Raw genomic sequence first — 19,672 nt, 5'->3', positions numbered from 1 at the left:
TCACTGTGGGGAAGTTACAGGGCAGGAGTGTGAAGCAACAAGTCACATCACAACCACAGTCAAGAGCAGAGGTGTGGTGTGTGAACGCTCCCATGCTCCTCTGTGCTCGGCTCCCATGATCCTTTGTGCTTGGCTCCCATGATTCTCTGGGCTCCCCGCTTTTATTCAGTTCAGCTCCACCTGCTCAGGGATCAGTGCAGGTACAGTGGGCCAGGTCTTTCCATATCAACTTACTTAAAAGGCAGGATCCCCCACTGATATTTCCACAGACCAACAGAATGTAGACAAATCTCCCATTAAGACTTTCTTCCCAGAGTCATCTCTTCTAGGTTGGGTCAAGCTGTCAATTAAAACAAACCATCAGACCCTCCAACTCAAACAACTTTTAACTCAAAATTGCTTTCTAAAACAATTACGTCTCCATCCTTCATAGAAGCTTCAAAGATTTTTTTTCTTTCTTTTGTGGCACTGGGGATGGAACCCAGAGTCTTGTGCCTGGTGAGCTGAGCTAGGCCTCCAACTCTGGATATTTTCAAGGTTATTTCTGCCAATGAAAGTGTCAAAATACCCAAGATACATGAACCTCAAGAAGAAGGAAGACCAAAGTGTGGATACTTTGATCCTTCTTAGAAGGGGCAACAAAATACCCATGGAAGGAGTTACAGAGACAAAATTTGGAGCAGAGCCTGAAGGAACAACCATCCTGAGACTTCCCCACCTGGGGATCCATCTCATAAACAACCACCAAACCCAGACACTACTGCAGATGCTAACAAGAGCTTGCTGACAGGAGCCTGATATAGCTGCCTCCTGAGAGGGTCTGCCAGTGCCTGACTAATACAGAAGTAGATGCTCACAGCCATCCATTGGACAGAGCACAGGGTCCTCAATGAAGGAGCTAGACAAAGTACCCAAGGAGCTGAGGGGGTTTGCAGCCCCATAGGAGGAACAACAATATGAACTAACCAGTAACCCCAGAGCTCCCTGGGACTAAACCACCAATCAAAGGAAACACATGGAGGGACTCTAGCTGCATATGTAGCAGAGGATGGCCTAGTCGGTAATCAATGGTAGGAGAGGCCCTTGGTCCTATGAAGGTTCTATGCCCCAGTATAGGGGAATGCCAGGTTTAGGAAGAGGGAGAGGGTGGGTTGGGAAACAGGGGGAGGGGGGAGAGGATAGGGGATTTTTCGGAGGGGAAACTAGGAAAGGGGATAACATTTGAAATGTAAATAAAGAAAATATCTAATAAAAAATGAAAAAAATAGACAAAAACCACATGGTCATCTCGTTAGATGCGGAAAAAGCATTTGACAAGATCCAACACCCATTCATGATAAAAGTCTTGGAAAGATCAGGAATTCAAGGCCCATACCTAAACATGATAAAAGCAATCTACAGCAAACCAGTAGCCAACATCAAAGTAAATGGTGAGAAGCTTGAAGCAATCCCTCTAAAATCAGGGACTAGACAAGGCTGTCCACTTTCTCCATACCTATTCAACATTGTACTGGAAGTCCTAGCCAGAGCAATTCGACAACAAAAGGAGATCAAAGGGATACAAATTGGAAAAGATGAAGTCAAAATATCACTCTTTGCAGATGATATGATAGTATATATAAGTGACCCTAAAAATTCCACCAGAGAACTCCTAAGCCTGATAAACAGCTTCGGTGAAGTAGCTGGATATAAAATTAACCAAACAAATCAATGGCCTTTCTCTACACAAAGAATAAACAGGCTGAGAAAGAAATTAGGGAAACAACACCCTTCTCAATAGTCACAAATAATATAAAATATCTTGGCGTGACTCTAACTAAGGAAGTGAAAGATCTGTATAATAAAAACTTCAAGTCTCTGAAGAAAGAAATTATAGAAGATCTCAGAAGATGGAAAGATCTCCCATGCTCATGGATTGGCAGGATCAACATTGTAAAAATGGCTATCTTGCCAAAAGCAATCTACAGATTCAATGCAATCCCCATCAAAATTCCAAATCAATTCTTCAATGAATTAGAAAGTGCAATCTGCAAATTCATCTGGAATAACAAAAAACCTAGGATAGCAAAAACTCTTCTCAAGGATAAAAGAACCTCTGGTGGAATCACCATGCCGGACCTAAAGCTCTACTACAGAGCAATTGTGATAAAAACTGCATGGTACTGGTATAGTGACAGACAAATAGACCAATGGAATAGAATTGAAGACCCAGAAATGAACCCACACACCTACGGTCACTTGATCTTCGACAAGGGAGCTAAAAACATCCAGTGGAAGAAAGACAGCATTTTCAACAAATGGTGCTGGCACAACTGGTTGTTAACATGTAGAAGAATGCGAATCGATCCATTCCTATCTCCTTGTACTAAGGTCAAGTCTAAGTGGATCAAGGAACTTCACATAAAACCAGAGACACTGAAACTTATAGAGGAGAAAGTGGGGAAAAGCCTTGAAGATATGGGCACAGGGGAAAAATTCCTGAATAGAACAGTAATGGCTTGTGCTGTAAGATCGAGAATTGACAAGTGGGACCTCATGAAACTACAAAGCTTCTGCAAGGCTAAAGACACCATCAATAAGACAAAAAAACCACCAACAGATTGGGAAAGGATCTTCACCTATCCTAAATCAGATAAGGGACTAATATCCAATATATATAAAGAACTCAAGAAGGTGGACTCCAGAAAGTCAAATAACCCCATTAAAAAATGGGGCTCAGAACTGAACAAAGAATTCTCACCTGAGGAATACCGAATGGCAGAGAAGCACCTGAAAAAATGTTCAACATCCTTAATCATCAGGGAAATGCAAATCAAAACAACCCTGAGATTCCACCTCACACCAGTCAGAATGGCTAAGATCAAAAATTCAGGTGACAGCAGATGCTGGCGAGGATGTGGAGAAAGAGGAACACTTCTCCATTGTTGGTGGGATTGCAAGCTTGTACAACCACTCTGGAAATCAGTCTGGTGGTTCCTCAGAAAATTGGACATAGTACTACCGGAGGATCCAGCAATACCTCTCCTGGGCATATATCCAGAAGATGTCCCAACCGGTAAAAAGGACACATGCTCCACTATGTTCATAGCAACCCTATTTATAATAGCCAGAAGCTGGAAAGAACCCAGATGTCCCTCAACAGAGGAATGGATACAGAAATTATGGTACATTTACACAATGGAGTACTACTCAGCTATTAAAAAGAATGAATTTATGAAATTCCTAGCCAAATGGATGGACCTGGAGGGCATCATCTTGAGTGAAGTAACACAATCACAAAAGAACTCACACAATATGTATTCACTGATAAGTGGATATTAGCCCAAAACTTAGGATACCCAAGATATAAGATACAATTTGATAAACGCATGAAACTCAAGAAGAATGAAGACCAAAGTGTGGACACTGTGCACCTTCTTAGAATTGGGAACAAAACACCCAGGGAAGGAGTTACAGAGACAAAGTTCGTAGCTGTGATGAAAGGATGGACCATTTAGAGACTGCTGTATCCAGGGATCCATCCCATAATCAGCTTCTAAACGCTGACACCATTGCATACACTAGCAAGATCTTGCTGAAAGGACCCAAATATAGCTGTCTCTTGTGAGACGATGCCGGGGCCTAGCAAACACAGGAGTGGATGTTCACAGTCAGCTATTGGATGTATCACAGGGCTCCCAATGGAGAAGCTAGAGAAAGTACCCAAGGAGCTAAAGGGATCTGCAACCCTATTGTTGGAACAACATGATGTACTAACCAGAACCCCGGAGCTCTTGTCTCTAGCGGCATATGTATCGAAAGATGGCCTAGTCGGCCATCAATGGAAAGAGAGGCCCATTGGACTTGCAAACTTTATATGCCCCAATATAGGGGAATGCCAGGGCCAAAAGAATGGGAATGGGTGGGTAGGGAAGTGGGGGGTGCTATGGGGGACTTTTGGGATAGCATTGGAAATGTAATTGAGGAAAATATGTAATAAAAATATTAAAAATTAAAAAAAATGAAAAAAATAAAAATTAAAAAAAAAGTGTCAGAGCAGCATTGACATCAAAGCTCTGACACTGCAGCTCCTGGGTTCTCAGGGAGTGTGCTTCTTTGAGAGAGGATGGCTGTTGGCACAAGATCTCTCTCTATGGTTGCCCTTGGGAGGAGTTATGAGGGTCACAAGAATGAACAAAGAGCGTTGTAGCATGTGTGAGGTAGTCAATTTATTTCACAACCATGCAAGGGTATCTGTTGAAGGTAATGTCACTGTAAGGCAGGGATGGTAAGGTGGATATCAGAGAGGATGTATCGGCCTATAAATCCCTACCCATGACACTGTTGCTCACAAAGATGGGGTCTGAGAAGACAATTCTTTCTTTCTGAATATTGGTATGTGTCTCTAGTTTGCAGGAAAAGAGCAAACTTATTACCAGGGAAGACACTTAGGAGATGCATTTGGTGAAGACTGGCAGCGAGCACCCACCAGGCAAGGTAAGAGGCAAAGTGAAGGGGGTGGCACCACACCTGCTCTGAGAAGGTGGATGCGCTGGCCTGGGGGGGGGCGCTTCTACCTCCCATAAGGTAGGAGCGAGAGAGAGTTCATGGGGACATCAGGAAACTGAACATTCTACAGGAACCCAAGAGCCCACAACTCAGTATGTCTTCTATTTTCTTTTAGTTTTTAATTTTGTTTTAGTGTTTTATGATATGAGGCTTTGCTGTGTAGTTCAGACTGGCCTTGAACTTACTTGATCCGCCTGCTGTAGCCTTTGGAGAGCTGGGATGATGGGCATGAGTCACCTCACCTGGCTTCAAGATCTTATTTGAAACTAGTAGATATGTTCTTCCACAGAACAAACATGAATTTATTCATCTATTGGCTGGTAGCCATCCTTCCTAAAGGCATATGAAGAAGGGGTCTGTTGTCCATGTGAAGCAGAGATGGCCACACACAGGAAGAACTATCCAAGCAAGTGCTTACTCTTGGGAAACACTTTCAACATTATCTCTGAGTGACAAAACAGCAGAGATCCCACCCCCCAGGCCAGTCTCAGCATCCCTTTGGCCAGCTGGGAGGTCACACTGAAATAGTGTCTCAATGCTCAACTCCCAGGGTCCTGAAACACTGTATGACAAGGCCTTTAACCACCAGTGCCTATCATGATGCTGGCTGGAGGATTCTTTATTTCTTTAAATCAATCAATCAATCAATCAATCAATCAATCACTCAATCTATCTCCCTCTCCCTCCCATCTTTCTTCCTTTCTTCTCTCTCCCTCTCTCTCCCTCCCTCCCTCTCTCTTTCTCTGTCTCTCTCTCTCCTCCCTCCTTCCTTTCTTCCTTCCTTCCTTTCTTTCTTTTCTTTCTTACTTTCCATGAAAGATTGGGAATTGTTATAACAGGGCCACAGTGATGACAGGTTTAGAAGAGAATTTACCATGAGAAATAGTCTTAGCAGCAGGCTTGAGGTGCTACTGTGTCAGCTTCTGGCTCTTCCAGGCACAGACAGGAAGAGTGCTACCATCCTGAGATAACAGGACTCACTCTCTTGCTTCAGGCTCCTTGGACATCTATAGCACACCAGAAGGGAAAACTCACATGGTTCCTGTAGGAGAAACACCAACCTATGTCAACACCCAGCCAGTCCCACCACAGGTGTGGCCAGCAGCAACCAGCAGCACCGAGAGCAGCCCACGGAAGGACCTCTTTGACATGAGTAGGCATCCATCGCTTTTTCTGTACTGCCTTTTTCCCCAGTATCCCTATCACTGCTGGTGGGTGTGATGATTAAGGGTTTTGTTTTTTTTTCTGACTGGGTTCAAGTAATATGTTGGAGTTGCTACACCCACCCCGTAGCCAAGAGACTTTCTTTTGGGAAAACTGACTTTCTTCTTGAAGACCAAGGCAATATACAAATATAATATACATGTTCATTTGAATATTAATTGGCCATGATGGCTGTATGATTTCAGAAGGTACAGAGATGATGTGGCCATAGTAAGAGACCCCTGTTGTGAGCTATCCTGATGTTGTTTGAATTATGTTAATTTTGTTTTCCCAAGAGAGGTTGCAGTCAGTCGATCATGTGATCACTCAGGTGCTCTCAGGTGATTCTGCTCTCCACTTTAACTGGTCAATAAAGGCCAGAGCCTGGGATTGGGCAGTGGAGGGGAAAAGTGGGATGGGAGGTTTTTGAGAGAGAGGCAGGTAGGGAGAGGAGGAGAAGGAAAGAGAGGGAGGATGGAAGAAGAGGGGGAGGAGAAAGCCATGATGGAGCAGAACCTCATGGTTAGGAGGAACTGCAAGTAAGAAAGGGTCTTATAGCTGGGGAATAAGTCAGTATAGCACTAGATGCCCAATTTAGGCACATAGCTTATAATTACAATAACTGGATTGTGTGTGCTTTTATACAGGCTGATTGGGGTTGGAAATTACTGAAACAGATCCCAGTCTATCAGCAATGACATATGGATGAGAAATTGTTTAGATCTTGTTTACAGTGTCTTCCTCTGTAACCTCTTCTTTCCTCCCTCCTTCCCTCCCTCCTTCCCTCCCTTCCCCTCCTGTCTTTCAGTCTCCCTCCTCCTCCCCTGCCCTATTTGCTTCCCTTTCCCTCCCTGCCCTGTCCATTTGCTCTTGGTTTCCCCTCTCATTCTTCCTCCCCAACCTCCTCCAAAAATGTATCCAGTGCTTCCCGGGTATCAAACACTTTTCTACTCCCTGAAGTTGCACGGGAGCATTGGAACAGACGGCCCCACTCTGGTGGGGTTTAAATAACCAACTGCATGCTGTCAGGAGCTAACGTTTGCTCAGTGGTGTGCTGAAGAACAGGATGAAGGGAACTCACCAGACTTGGCAGGATAGGTTGATGCAATCATGTGGTCTTGTTCCTTGGCATATAGTTAGAGAAAAATCATGCAATTCATGAACTGAAATGGAATGAGTAGAAATTGTTAAGAAATTTGGAAAGAAATGTGGAAGCTCATGAGGATAAACACACACACACACACACACACACACACACACACATATACATATATGCATACAGGAAGAGAGAGGAGTTTATGTATGTGGGTGGGTAGATTTGTGAGTCTGTGTGTGCCTGTGTGTGTGTGTGCGTGCCATTCCTCAAGAGCCATTCCCCTTGTTTTTGAGAAAAGATCTCTCAATTGGCTTGGAACTTGCTAACTAGATTAGCCTGAGTGGCCAGTGGGCCCCATGGCTCTGCCTATCTACAGGCTATCAGCCCTGGAATTGCAAGAACTCACCTGCTCGCCTGTTTTATTTTTGTTTGTTTGTTTTAAAGGTTTATCTTTTTAAAAAAAATTTTATGTGTCTTGAGTGGGTTTTGCCTGTACAAATATATGCTTACCACATGCATGGCTGGTGGCTGTGGAAATCAGAAGAGGTGTCAGGTCCTACTGAAATGATGTTGCTAGAGATTGTGAGGTGTAGTGTGGGGGTTGGTAACCCAATCCAGGTCCTCGGCAAGAGTGGCCTTGCTGGTAACCACTGAGTCATCTCTTCAGCCTCACATGGGTGACTTTTAAAACAGGGGTTCTGGGGATCAAACTCAGGTCCTCATGTTTGCAAGGCAAGTGCTTTCCCAGCTAGGCTGACTCCCCAAACCCTCCATTTCAAACTCCATTGTTTTAGTTTGTTGAGGAGTCAGTGAGCTGAAGAGAGATGGGAAGACCAGGGCCCTGGCTGCCGCATGCTGGGCGCTCACCTCCTGATTTATCTTGTCACGTAAGTCTCCTTACGTGCAAGTAGCTTGGGTTATTACTATCAACCTCCCTACTCTGCAGAAAAGGAAAAGGAGAGCCATAGCGGCTAAGTGACCCATCCTGTGTCAACGGCAGCCCTGCCCACCAGTTCAGCATCGCTGTTCACGGTGTCTTCTGAGGGTGAAGATAGACTCAGGTGCTTATTGGATGAGGCAGCGTTGACTTCTCCTGGGCCACATCTGGGCTTCCAAGATTTGCCCACCTCCCACCAGACACTGTTGAGGGTCAGGGCCTGGAGGTGAATAACATGGATCATGGAATCCATTCCTTTCATTAAAAAAGAAAGGAAGGGAGGAAGGAAGGAAGGAAGGAAGGAAGGAAGGAAGAAAGGAAGAAAGGAAGAAAGGAAGGAAGGAAGGAAGGAAGAAAGGAAGAAAGGAAGAAAGGAAGAAAGGAAGAAAGGAAGAAAGGAAGAAAGGAAGAAAGGAAGAAAGGAAGAAAGGAAGAAAGACAGTACAAGAACAGTAAGGCTGTTAACCAAGCTACAGAATTGAGCAGTGATTAGCCCACTCTTCAGGGTTTCTTTTATTTTATTTTTTAGGTTTTGTTTTGTTTGGAGACTAGGTAATGCTCCACATCCCTGTTTAGTTTGGTACTCGCTATATAGCTAAGGCTGGCCTTGAAGTGGAAGCAGTTCTCTTTATTCAGCCTTTCTAGTGCTGGAAATCACAGACATGTTCCACCCTGCCTGACTTCCGCTTGAGTTCTCAGGAAGCTAACGAGTTAGCCACTTCAGCCTAGAGGCTTTGAGTATGGGCAGACTGTTCTCACTGCTCCATTCAGTCAACTTACCTGTGGCCTTGGCCAGAGAGCCTGAAGAGAGCTGAGAGGGCTGAGGGCTGAGGGCTGAGGAAATGGAAATCTAAAGACATCTTACTCTCATCCATTAATTTCTGTTCTTGTTCGCAAAACAAGAGAAGTGGTGACTGAAAGTAGAAAAGATGTTAAGAAATTGTTGTCTGTTTAGAAGTAGGGATATTTAGTCTGTATATCCTGAAGCACGACTGCTAAATAGTAGTAATGGTGGCAATGCTATTAATAATGGTGGTGCTAATGTTGGTGGTATTAGTGATGATGGTGATGTTACTGGTGATGTAAGAGATTATTGTGGTGCTGATGATGTTAGGGATGAGGGTGGTGGTGTCGTTGACGATGTCTGTAATAGTGGTGACAATGCTGGTGTTCTTAGTGATGATACTGGTGATGTTAGTGATTATTGTGGTGCTGATGTTGGTGGTGTTAGAGATGAAGGTGTTGGTGATGCTGCTGGTGATGTCAGTGACCATGATGATGTCGGGTAGTGCGTAGTGTTGGCAATGGTAGTGTCGAAGGCTGATGGTGGACTAGCAAGATGTTGATGACACAGAAACATGAGAGTGCAGCTTTTCCAGTACTTCATATGATCAGATTTTTAAAAGTAGGATGAAAAGGAAAACCCAGGAGCTGGGGGACAGGGCAGAGGGATTTAGGCACTAATGTGCTTGTTGCCCAAGTACAGGGACCTAAGTTTGAGTCTGGAACCCAAGTGAAAATGCCAGGTGTGGCAGCACACATCTGTAACCTTGGACCCGGTAAGGCAGAGACCAGAGGATGCCTGGCCAGCCCAGTGGAATTCCGTATCAGTGAGAGACCCTGTCTCAAAGAACGAGGCTGAGAGGGATTTAAAAGGACATCCAATATCGTTATCTGGCCTGCACTTGCATATATATATATATATATATGTACATATATATATATACATATATATGCATATGTACAAACACACGCACATACATACATACATACATACACACACAGACATGCACACACACACGCACAAATGATCATTTTAGCCTTCAGCCAATGGCTTTTCCTCTTTACACTTGTAAAAGATTTAGCAATTCTGAAAAAGATATAATTTTGCTCTGATGAAGTCTCCTCTCTTTTTTTCCCACCCTTTCCTAACACCTACCAAATCTGGCTTGTTTTACAACGACATTCACTGCGTGGTTATGGAGTTCCAATGAGTATCCCGGAAACAATGTTGGCCTCTGGGGAGGGGCCCCGTTCAAGAGAGAACACTGTAGATCTTGTGCTTGCACTGTAGCATGAAGGGGGTGGGATCTGCAATCCTCGGTGGTTACCTGGCACTGCACACACTTTTCAGCACTTGTACCAATGCCCCCATCCTACGAAAGACTGCACACTGGAATTTAATTAGGCGTATTTAGTGGTTTCTTTTGCCACAGGTATGGTTGTTACTTGGTGGGATCTGAGCACTCACTGGTATGCTATATCGTAAGAAGTCTGTTGCAATGTTGATTAAGGCTGAGAGTGGTGTCAGTACTCAGATACCAGGGAAGGTCAAGTCCAAGTAGAATTCTTATCCTGGAGCAAATCCACAAGAGGCACCGGGGACTTTCAAAGTAAATCTGTGATGCGTTGGGCTTTTCATAGAATCAAAGTTCCATGAAGTCTTTTCCTTCAGAACTGATAAGTTTGTATGTAGGGTTCCTCAAGGAGGCTGTCTAAAGGTTCAGAGAAGGTAGGTGATGTGGGACAAAGTTGTACCTGCCCTTTGGTGGTAGTGGTGTGCAACACTGAAATCCATCTATCCAGCTAGACAGTGTGTGCTCACATCCCTGGCACCAGGCACAACCCCCAACTGTCTGGGAAGTAGACTCACCAGAGAGTCATGCCAGCATTTGGGCGGCGCATTGAAATGCTAGTTCCGATGATCCATCTCTGTTGCCAGGCTCTGTCAAGAGTTACATCTTAATTCTCATCTCTCACTCTATTTTTACTGCTTCCTCTTCCGGGGATTGATCTGTCGCTGTCATATGTTGTTGACAGAGCCTTTTGAAGATGCCCTGAGAAACCAGCCCCTGGGCCCCATGTTGAGCAAAGCCGCGTCTGTGGAGTGCATCAGCCCAGTCACGCCCAGAGCCCCGGATGCCAGGATGCTGGAGGAGCTTAACGATGAGCCCTGGTACCAAGGAGAGATGAGCAGGAAGGAGGCAGAGGCCCTGCTACTGGAAGATGGAGACTTCCTAGTCAGGAAGAGTACCACCAACCCCGGCTCCTTTGTCCTCACGGGCATGCACAATGGGCAGGCCAAGCACCTGCTGCTGGTGGACCCGGAAGGCACGGTGAGGCATGGGCAGGCACCTTCCATTAAGCTCATAGCTACCTTTAACTGTTTCTATTTACCAGGCCTCGCATGAGGCCACATCCACACTGCCTCCTCTGTTTACGGCACCTGTCAGGAACTGGAGACTTACGTGACAAGTGTTGGTGACCTGACCAATGCCCTGTGTGAGTTATGAAACTTGGAAAGTTATCATAGTCCAGGATAAAAGCTTTGGTCTTCAGGTCTTTTAAGATAAAGAAATCTAGCCTGGGGCAAGGGCTCACCGCTCTAGAGTACTTACTTAGTGCTGATGCAGGGGACCTGGGTTTGGTTCCCAGCAGCCGCATTTGGTGACTTACAACCCCCTCTAACATCCCCTTCAGGGAATTCAGTGCTCTCTTCCGGCCTCCACAGGCACCCCTGCTTGTGAGCACATAATCAAAAGTTTAAAGATAAACCTTTTGTTGAAAGATAATGGATAAGGGAGCCGTGGAAATGGCTCAGTGAGTAAAGAGCTTGCCGTGGGTGTTAGCTACTTTTCTGTTGCTGTGCTAAGACACTAAGATCAAAATCAACTGGAGGGAGGCATGTTTTGGCTCACAGTTCCAGAGAGAGAGAGAGAGAGAGAGAGAACAATGGTGGGAATGGCGTGGTGGTAGGAGTGTGAAGCTTTGCTGGTCACACTTTGTCTACATGTCAAGACCAGGAGTGAACTGGAAGTGGGATGAGGCTACACACCCTCAACAGCCCACCCCCTGCGATGGACTTCCTCAGAAACGATGCACCGTCCAATGGTTCCCCAAACAGCATCACTGAATATTCAAATACATGAGCCCATGGAGGACATTTTTTTTTATTATTATTATTCAAGCCCTACACCATTAGGAGCATGAAGACCAGAGTTTGAATCTCTAGGATCCACATAAAAGCCAGGCATGGAGGCGTCTGTACTCCTAATGTTCTCACAGTGAGATGGGAGAACATCTTAGTCAGGGTTTCTATTACTCTGATGAAACACTGTGACCAAAAGCCACTTGGGGAGGGAAGGGTTATTAGACTTGGTCTTCCAAAGGAAGTCAGGATAGGAACTCAAACAGGGCAGGAACCTGGAAGCAGGAGCTGATGCAGAGGACATGGATGGGTACTGCTTATTGGCTTCTTTCTTACAGAAGCCAGGACCACCAGCCCAAGGGCGGCCCCACCCACAATGGACTGGGCCCTCTCCTATCAATCACTAATTAAAAAATTATCTAACAGGTTTGCCTACAGTCTGCTGTTAGGGAGGTCTTGTCTTAATTGAGGTTCCCTCCTCAATGACATTAGCTTGTGTCACGTTAACATTTAGCTATCCAGCACAGAGGCAGAGAGTAGACACTCCCCTGGAGCTAGTTTGATGTATATAACTGTGAACAATGAGAAACCTCTACAAGAGTCTCAGACAAAGCGGAAGATGAAGGCCGTCACTCAGGGTGGTTCTCTCTCTCTCTCTCTCTCTCTCTCTCTCTCTCTCTCTCTCTCACACACACACACACACACACACACACACACACGCGAGAGAGAGAGAGAGAGAGAGAGAGAGAGAGAGAGAGAGAGAGAGAGAGAATGAATATAACGAGACAGGGGAACTTTGGTCTTACCATATGGACACTTAAAAAGTTATCCATGTTTTATATCCTATGAAAAAGGACCTCCATTTGGAACTGAAAACCAAAGTATAAAACTATAAAGATAACTGTGAAACGAGATTTATAAAAATAGCACGTTTGCACGTTTGAACACTGGAGAAATGGCTCGGTGGTTAAGAGTGTTTGTTGCTCTTGCAAAGGGCGTGAGTTCAGTTCCTAGTACCCACATCAGGATGCTATCTATCAGTTACAGATAACTACCTGTGACTCTAGCTTCAGGAGATTTGGCATCCTCTTCTGTCCTCAAAGGCGCCTGCACACATGAGTGTAGACGCGTACACAAACACACATGCACACTAAAGCAATAACAACCACACCCTTCCTTCCTAAAGTAGTCAGTGACCACAGAAGTTAAAAGTCTGCTGGATTTTCAATATTTATCCCAAATGTTTCCCAAACTGGAATCTCTAGGCTTTCCTAGAGGCTACAAAGAATGCTGGGCAGCAGGCAACTGTCCCCATCAATTAGCCCCGTGTTTTGCAGGTCACTGAAACACAGCCTTCAGGCACCGAGTTGATGATACAATTCTGTCTGAGTAATTCTGTGGGTTTGTCTGGCTTGTCTACCTGCCAATCAATAAGAGTATTTGACTTCACCCTGGGCAGAGTCCAATAATTGCCAAGTTCAGTAAGTGCAATTTAATCAACTTAACCGTTGAGCAAATGCCAGGATTGTTACTTTAAAACCTCTTGGCCAGTGGAAACAAAAGGAGGAAGGTTAGAATTACTTAGCAGAATTAGATCAGTGATGGATGGGCCGGGAGGGAGCCAAAGTGTTTGGTTGGACCGTGTGGTTGGCGCACAGAGGAGGGTAGGGTCAGTAGTCTTGAGTCTGCTGAGATTTGCTTTGTGTCAGAGTCTCTGGTGAGTTTTGGAGAAAGTTCCACGAGGTCATGGGAAGGAGGTGTATTCTCCGTCTTTGGGTGAAATGCTCTGTAAATATGTTAGATCCATTTTGTTTATGACATCATTTAGCCCCAGAGTTTCTCTGTTTAGCTTTTGTCTGGATGGCCCGCCTGTTGGCAGGAAGTGGGCATTGAAGTTTCTCACAATCCTCTGAGGTCTGATAACATGTGATTTTGAACTGTAGTCATTAAAGTACTGTAGTCGTTTCTTTTATGAACTTGGGTGCCCTTGTATTGGGTGCACAGATGTTTAGAATTGCATATTTTCTTGGTGGATTCTTCCTGGGATGAGTATATAGTCTCCCCTGTCTCTTTAGATTGGTTTTGGTTTGAAATCTATTTTGTCAGATATTAAAAATGGTTGCACCAGCTTGTTTCTTTAGTCTGTTTGCTTGAAAGATCTTTTTGTAACTTTTTTTCTCTGAGGTGATGTCTATCCTTCATTTTAGGGGGTGCAGCGGAAGGATGGGTTCTGTTTTCATAACTAATACGTTACTCTGTCTTTTTATTGGGATATTGAGACCATTGATATTGGGAGTTATCATTGAGCAGTGTTTACTGATTCCTGCTATTTTGTTGTGGTGGTGTGGGTCCCACCCCCCTTTTAATTAGCTGGCCTGAGATTATTTGTTCTTTGTGTTTTCTTGAGTGTGGTTGAAATTTTTCTATAGAGCTCAATTTGCAGAGAGATACTACTTAAATTTGATTTAGCACGGAATATCTTTTTTTTTCTCCATCTATTATGATGGAAAGTTTTGCTGGGTATAGTAGTTTGGGCTGGCATCTGTGCTTTCTTAGAATCTGCAGCACATCTATCTAGACCGCTCTGGCTTTAGACTCTCCATTGAAAAGTCAGGTGTTATTTCAGTAGGTCTGCCTTTATATATTACTTGGTTTTTTTTCCCCCTTGCAGCTTTAAATATTCTTTCTTTGTTCTATTTGTTTAGCGTTTTGATTATTATGTGTCATTATTATGTATAATGATGAATTTATTTTCTGTCCAGTCTATTTGGTGTTCTGTATGCATGTTGTACCTTCAGAGACACTGAAGTAGGTATTCATCAGGCACTGAGTGGATGCTTGACCCACATGGCTTTTATAGATTATGAACTGAGAGTTTAAGGAATTTAGGGAGCAGGTAGGGTGTCTCTGCAACCGTCAGGGCTGTTTGAGTAGCGATCTGAGAGAGGCCAGAAGGAAAATCAGTTCAGCCTGACTTAGTTAGCTGGTTCAGACTTCTAGAGCATGACCCGGGACATTTTATTTTAGCCACATTTAAGCATAGCACAACTTCAGAGAAAGAGTTTCCTGATGACAATTAACCCAGTCCTGTATGTACAGTGACATTGAAACTCTTTACAAAGTACATACAGCCTCTGCCAGAAAGATGGGTTCTGTTGACTTGGAAATGCCTGTAGAGTCAGGATTGGCCTGGCCCTAAGATAACACAGACGTTATCTGGGCTAATGTAATAAAGAACAAGTGAATCTCTCATAAGGATGGGTTCTATAGATGAGAAGCAATGCTCAAGATATAGAGGGGTGAGTCTGGGATAAATAAAGATGATCTTTTAGGGGATTAGGGTGGGGCTTGGCCCTACAGATAGCAAAGATCACCAGGTTATGAAGTACACCCATCCCCAGCTCTCCAGGTGGAAACCAGGCAAATATCTGTTTCCTCTGGTTTCTATAGTACTAATCTGTATGAGGATCTCATGCCCTCTACAGGTGTGTGAGTGTGCATCTGTGATGCTGCTAATGTTGAACTATAGTGAATTTTTACAGGTATAAAACCACAAACAAGTATACCTATATAGAAGCATCCTAGTGCTCTCCCCCCAACCCCGTGCTTCCCCCCCTCCCCCCCCAAGGCCTTGCAGCAATTCAGTTGTGGTTATCAAAAAGAAAATAGCAGGGAAAGCTCTTCAAGAATTCTGTGAGAGTATAAATATTTCCCTTGAAGATTGGTATTTAAAACATGGAATGCTGAAAAAAAAGTCTAGCTGAGTATGTTGTGCGTAGAACAAAGATGATTAAATGTTTTCTCGAAGTCTTTATACACCAAAGAATTATCTTAAAAGACATGTTCTGTGTCTTTGACATTCACAGGCAAGAGCAGAGAATAGTGATTAATGCATGCACCCTTGTGCCCAGCTTTCTTTATCTGCTCTTACACAATCCAGAATTCCCTGCCTAGGGAATAGGGCTGCCCACAGTGGGTGGGTCTGCCTACATCAATTATCATAATCAAGATAATCACCCATGGACATGCTCACAGGCTAACCTGATCTAGATAATATCTCATTCAAACTCTCATCCCAGGTGACTGTTTAGTGTATAGGATTAGTAATTAAAACCAACCCTCATACCCTACTAACAATAGCTTATTATATTTTCCCAAGCCCGTAACAAGGTGTGCAGGAACCGAGGGAGTGGAATTGTGATCCCTGCCTGGATAGTCACTCTGGAGTGAAATTTGCAGAGCCGTCAAGAATGCTCGTTAACTCCTACCCACTGATGACTATTCTTTGGCGGGGGGGGGGGGGGGGGGGGGGGGGGAGGGGGGGACGGAGGAGCTTTTAGGTGGATCTGATTATCCGATTTAATTGATCCTACAGAGGATAGCTTTAGCTGCAAAGGAGATGGAAATGAAAGACTTAATTAAAAATGCAAAGTTGCTTTCTTGCTGCGAGGACACTGAAATAGACGCTGAACACGTTCTCTTCAATATTTATTCTTCTGATTTTCATGGTAATTGGCTGGTCCCTGACTATAAAGGGGGAAGCTTGGCAAGTTAGATTAGAGAGAGAGAAAAAAAAAACGGCCTGAGTCTAAATTTATTCCGGCGTCTAGCAGCCTCTGGGCTCTCTTGCTGTGCACTGAGGTCACTGGGAAGCCAAAGGGAGGCCACCCAACCCAGCTCCAGGAGCCTCTGTGGTGGGTGGGGTGCTGAAGAAAGGGATTCTAAATAAATAGTGTTGGGGAGAGCTGGTGGAGGTTGTGGGAGAGGCCTTGGAGATGGATCTTTGTGCCAAATCATTGTGTCAGCAGTGTATGTCTAAAACTATCCCCCACCCCTCAGTCATTCAGAGCTGATTCCTCCTCTTGGCCCAGCGAGGCTGGCGCAGTGTGATGCATTGGGAGAAACCACCAACACTCGAGTGTCCAGGTCCTCCATGGGCTTGACTCATGGAGCCTTCAGCTGTTGGCTCTCGGAGCTTTTACTTACTAACCGTAAACAATGGCTCCACTTCCACAGTCATGAAGTCTTTCCATGTCTCCTCTTGTTCTCTGACCCATGAGCTATACCTCCTGTGCGTGCGTGCTCTCCCCTTGCCAGAACCCCAGTTGGGCCTTATAATATGGCACCTCTCTTACCTTTATTTTGTACTGGTTTCCCAGGAAGGAAGAAGAGTAGGAAGGAATTGAGGGAAGGGAGAAGTATTTAAAATAATTTTGTAATATATTCTTGCTTGACCTCTTGTCGGTTTTTTTGCTTATAAATACTATTAGTGTACATCTCCACCATTAAGAACACTAAAAATAAACTTACTGGAAAGCTACAGGAATAACAACTTATCTTTCCCTCAAGTTTCTGCTGCTTTGGAGCATTTCTTGACAACCTTATCAACTTTCTCTCTCTCTCTCTCTCTCTCTCTCTCTCTCTCTCTCTCTCTCTCTCTCTCATATAAGCATATGTTCACATACTTTGTAAAATTGTGTATTTAATTTCTAAAAGAGTTTGTCACCCATTGAATAATTTTTTTCATACATCTATCTTAGCGGATGTAGTAAGTCCTTTGTTTTTGTTTTATGTGAATTGAATTTCTTTCTGTTTTCTGACTTGTCTTCTGAGTTGGAATTGGTCTGTTCCCTTTGTGGTGTGGTGTTTTAGGATATGGGCGTGGTGGTTGCTAGAAATAGGATGCTGTGTTAGGTTCCATGAGGTTGGTCTCTCTCTTGTATCTATCTGAACATCAAGGAAAGACAGGGAGAGAGAAAGGAGAGGGAGGCAGAGAGAAGGAAAGAGGGAGAAAGAGGAGGAGAGAGGAAGAGAGGGGAAAGGTGGAGAGTAGGGAAAGAGGGAAGAAGGAAGAGAGGGGGAGGAAGGAAGAGGGCAAAGGGCAGAGAAAGGGGGAGAGAGGGGGAGAAGGAGAGTAAGGAAGAGAGGGAGAGAGAAGGAGAGAAGGGTTAGGGGGAGAGAGGGAGGAGGAGAGGAAGGAGAGAGAGGAGGGAGGGAGGGAGGGATAGAGGGAGAGAGAGGATATATATATATATATATATATATATATATATATATAGAGAGAGAGAGAGAGAGAGAGAGAGAGAGAGAGAAAACCTCCTGGAGTAGAGCATCTGACTCTGGGAAGGGGAAGAGACAGATAATTCATTGACTCCCAGAAGTGCCTTACCTGGGGTCACTGCTGTTGTCTGCAGACAGCGTGTTTCATTTCACCTGATTCTTACTTGCCGTCTTCTCCTCTGTAAACAAACAAAGAGGAATGTGTGGGGCATGGGAGTTGTGTGTTCTGTGTCTACAGCCCAACCATTCCTAGGAACTAGCAATGGACGGGATGCTAGATCTAGAAGGAAGGGGAGACTGGACTGAAGGAGGTCAGCAGAGGTCTCCATGCAGACCAGAGAAGGTCCTGAGGTTCTGGGTGGAGATCCCTCTGAGACAGTTCCCATCACATTGAGGAAGTCTGTGCACTTCCGCTGCTATGAAGCCCAGGCTTGGAGTGGCTTGGACTAGGAGTGGCCTCTGCACTCAAGTCTATCCATCACTGGGACATGCTACCAAGCCACAAAGTAAGTAAGGCACATGCTTGCCCAGATTCCTCTGTCCCCTATCATGTGTCCTAGCAGGATTAGCTCCCCTGCCAGCAGTGTTAGGCATCTTCTTCCCAGTTTCTGGGCTGCCCAGGCACTGTTAGGTGCTTGGCCAACATTGAAGCTAGGCAAGTTCCTGCCTGGATACTCCTCTGGAGGCCCAGTTCTGACTAGACTGTGTGCCATCCTTGCTGTGGGCAGCTGGGACTGGTCTCTGCCTGGCACAATGGTTTTCTGAGCGATGGCTATCACCAGGACTATGTTTAGATCACTGTCCAGGAAGGCAGAGATGAAGGTGCCACCCACTGTGATTGTGTCAAGTCACTGTCAGCTCTGGATTAGTATGACTTCCTTGTCAGGGAAGGTCCTGGGTGGGAAGGACCTGTTTTGAGGAAATCTGTGTCGCTCCTGGAGTGCTGTGGGCTTGCCCCTCTCAGCTTCTTCCTGGGCTAGCATACATGTGGAGTTCTGAGTGATGGAGCTGCTGTCCAGGAACAAAATCTTCCCAAGCACTACAAACCATGCTGAAGGAACCTTCCCCCTGGAAACTTTGAAGTTCCCTAACATTGCACGCTTGTGACCACAAGGGGGCAATACATGCACAATTTTATGGATGCTGGAGAGGTGCCTCACCTGGGAGCCATTTTAGACAGGCAGGCATCCTGCCTTGATGTTGTTCCCTAGGAGACTCACCTGCAGGGAGATGCCATCTTCCTCTTCTCCAGCTTGACTCTGGCCTTGTGGGATCTCACAGAGGTCTAGGGATGGTTGTGTCCCCTGTGGGCCTTCCTCTGCTCATGAGTCTGATGCTGTGATCATTGAGACAGATTTGGAGACCCCGTGGGTAGCGGTGTCTGTTTCCCCCTGTTCACAGAACTGAAGGTTCCCTGTGATTTCTTCTGTGGTGAGTCAGATAGCACCCAACCCCAGAAGGCTTGAAGAGACAGCACACCTTCTAAGCTCTTCTGAGCTCCCAAAGGTGGGTGAGGTCTGCAGTATGGTCTTGTGGGAGACAACAAGAGCTGCCAAGTTATCTTCTTGGCACGAGAGACTGGCCCTTTCCCCAGCCACAGAGCTCCTGAGACAATATTTTCAAGGTGGAACTGCCTGTGACAGGATCCTTTATGGTCAGTTGTGACTTAGAGAAAACCATCTGTACTAAGAAGGTACTAAGGGTCTTCTTGCCATTGTCCTTCAAACTGAGCTCGGGAACAGCTATGTCCACAGCATTGTAAATGTTAGGGAGAACAGCAGGCGTGTAGAAAAGGGAAACAGAGGCAGGACTTACCTTTGTTAGAAGAGAAAGCTTCAGGAGGACAGGCAGCCATGACCAGACCTTGATAAGGAAGAACAGAGTGCTGAGAGAGGGGGTG

General features: G+C 45.1%; 1 protein-coding gene across 2 annotated transcripts in view; it reads left to right on the top strand.

Moving 5' to 3' along the window:
• Shc3 (SHC adaptor protein 3) overlaps nt 1-19,672 on the top strand; it is a 143,147-nt gene that overhangs the window by 119,114 nt on the left and 4,361 nt on the right. For both annotated transcript variants that reach the window (XM_029468657.1, XM_021180505.2), the window contains 3 exons: nt 4,389-4,476; nt 5,543-5,701; nt 10,605-10,900. In XM_029468657.1, coding sequence (XP_029324517.1) covers nt 4,389-4,476; nt 5,543-5,701; nt 10,605-10,900 — 543 coding nt within the window. The remainder of the gene's footprint in view (nt 1-4,388; nt 4,477-5,542; nt 5,702-10,604; nt 10,901-19,672) is intronic.

The sequence above is a fragment of the Mus caroli genome, chromosome 13, assembly GCF_900094665.2.
Source record: "Mus caroli chromosome 13, CAROLI_EIJ_v1.1, whole genome shotgun sequence".
Lineage (NCBI taxonomy): Eukaryota > Metazoa > Chordata > Mammalia > Rodentia > Muridae > Mus > Mus caroli.
The sequence above is the reverse complement of the archived record's forward strand: the minus strand, read 5'-3'. Positions and strand labels throughout refer to the sequence as shown.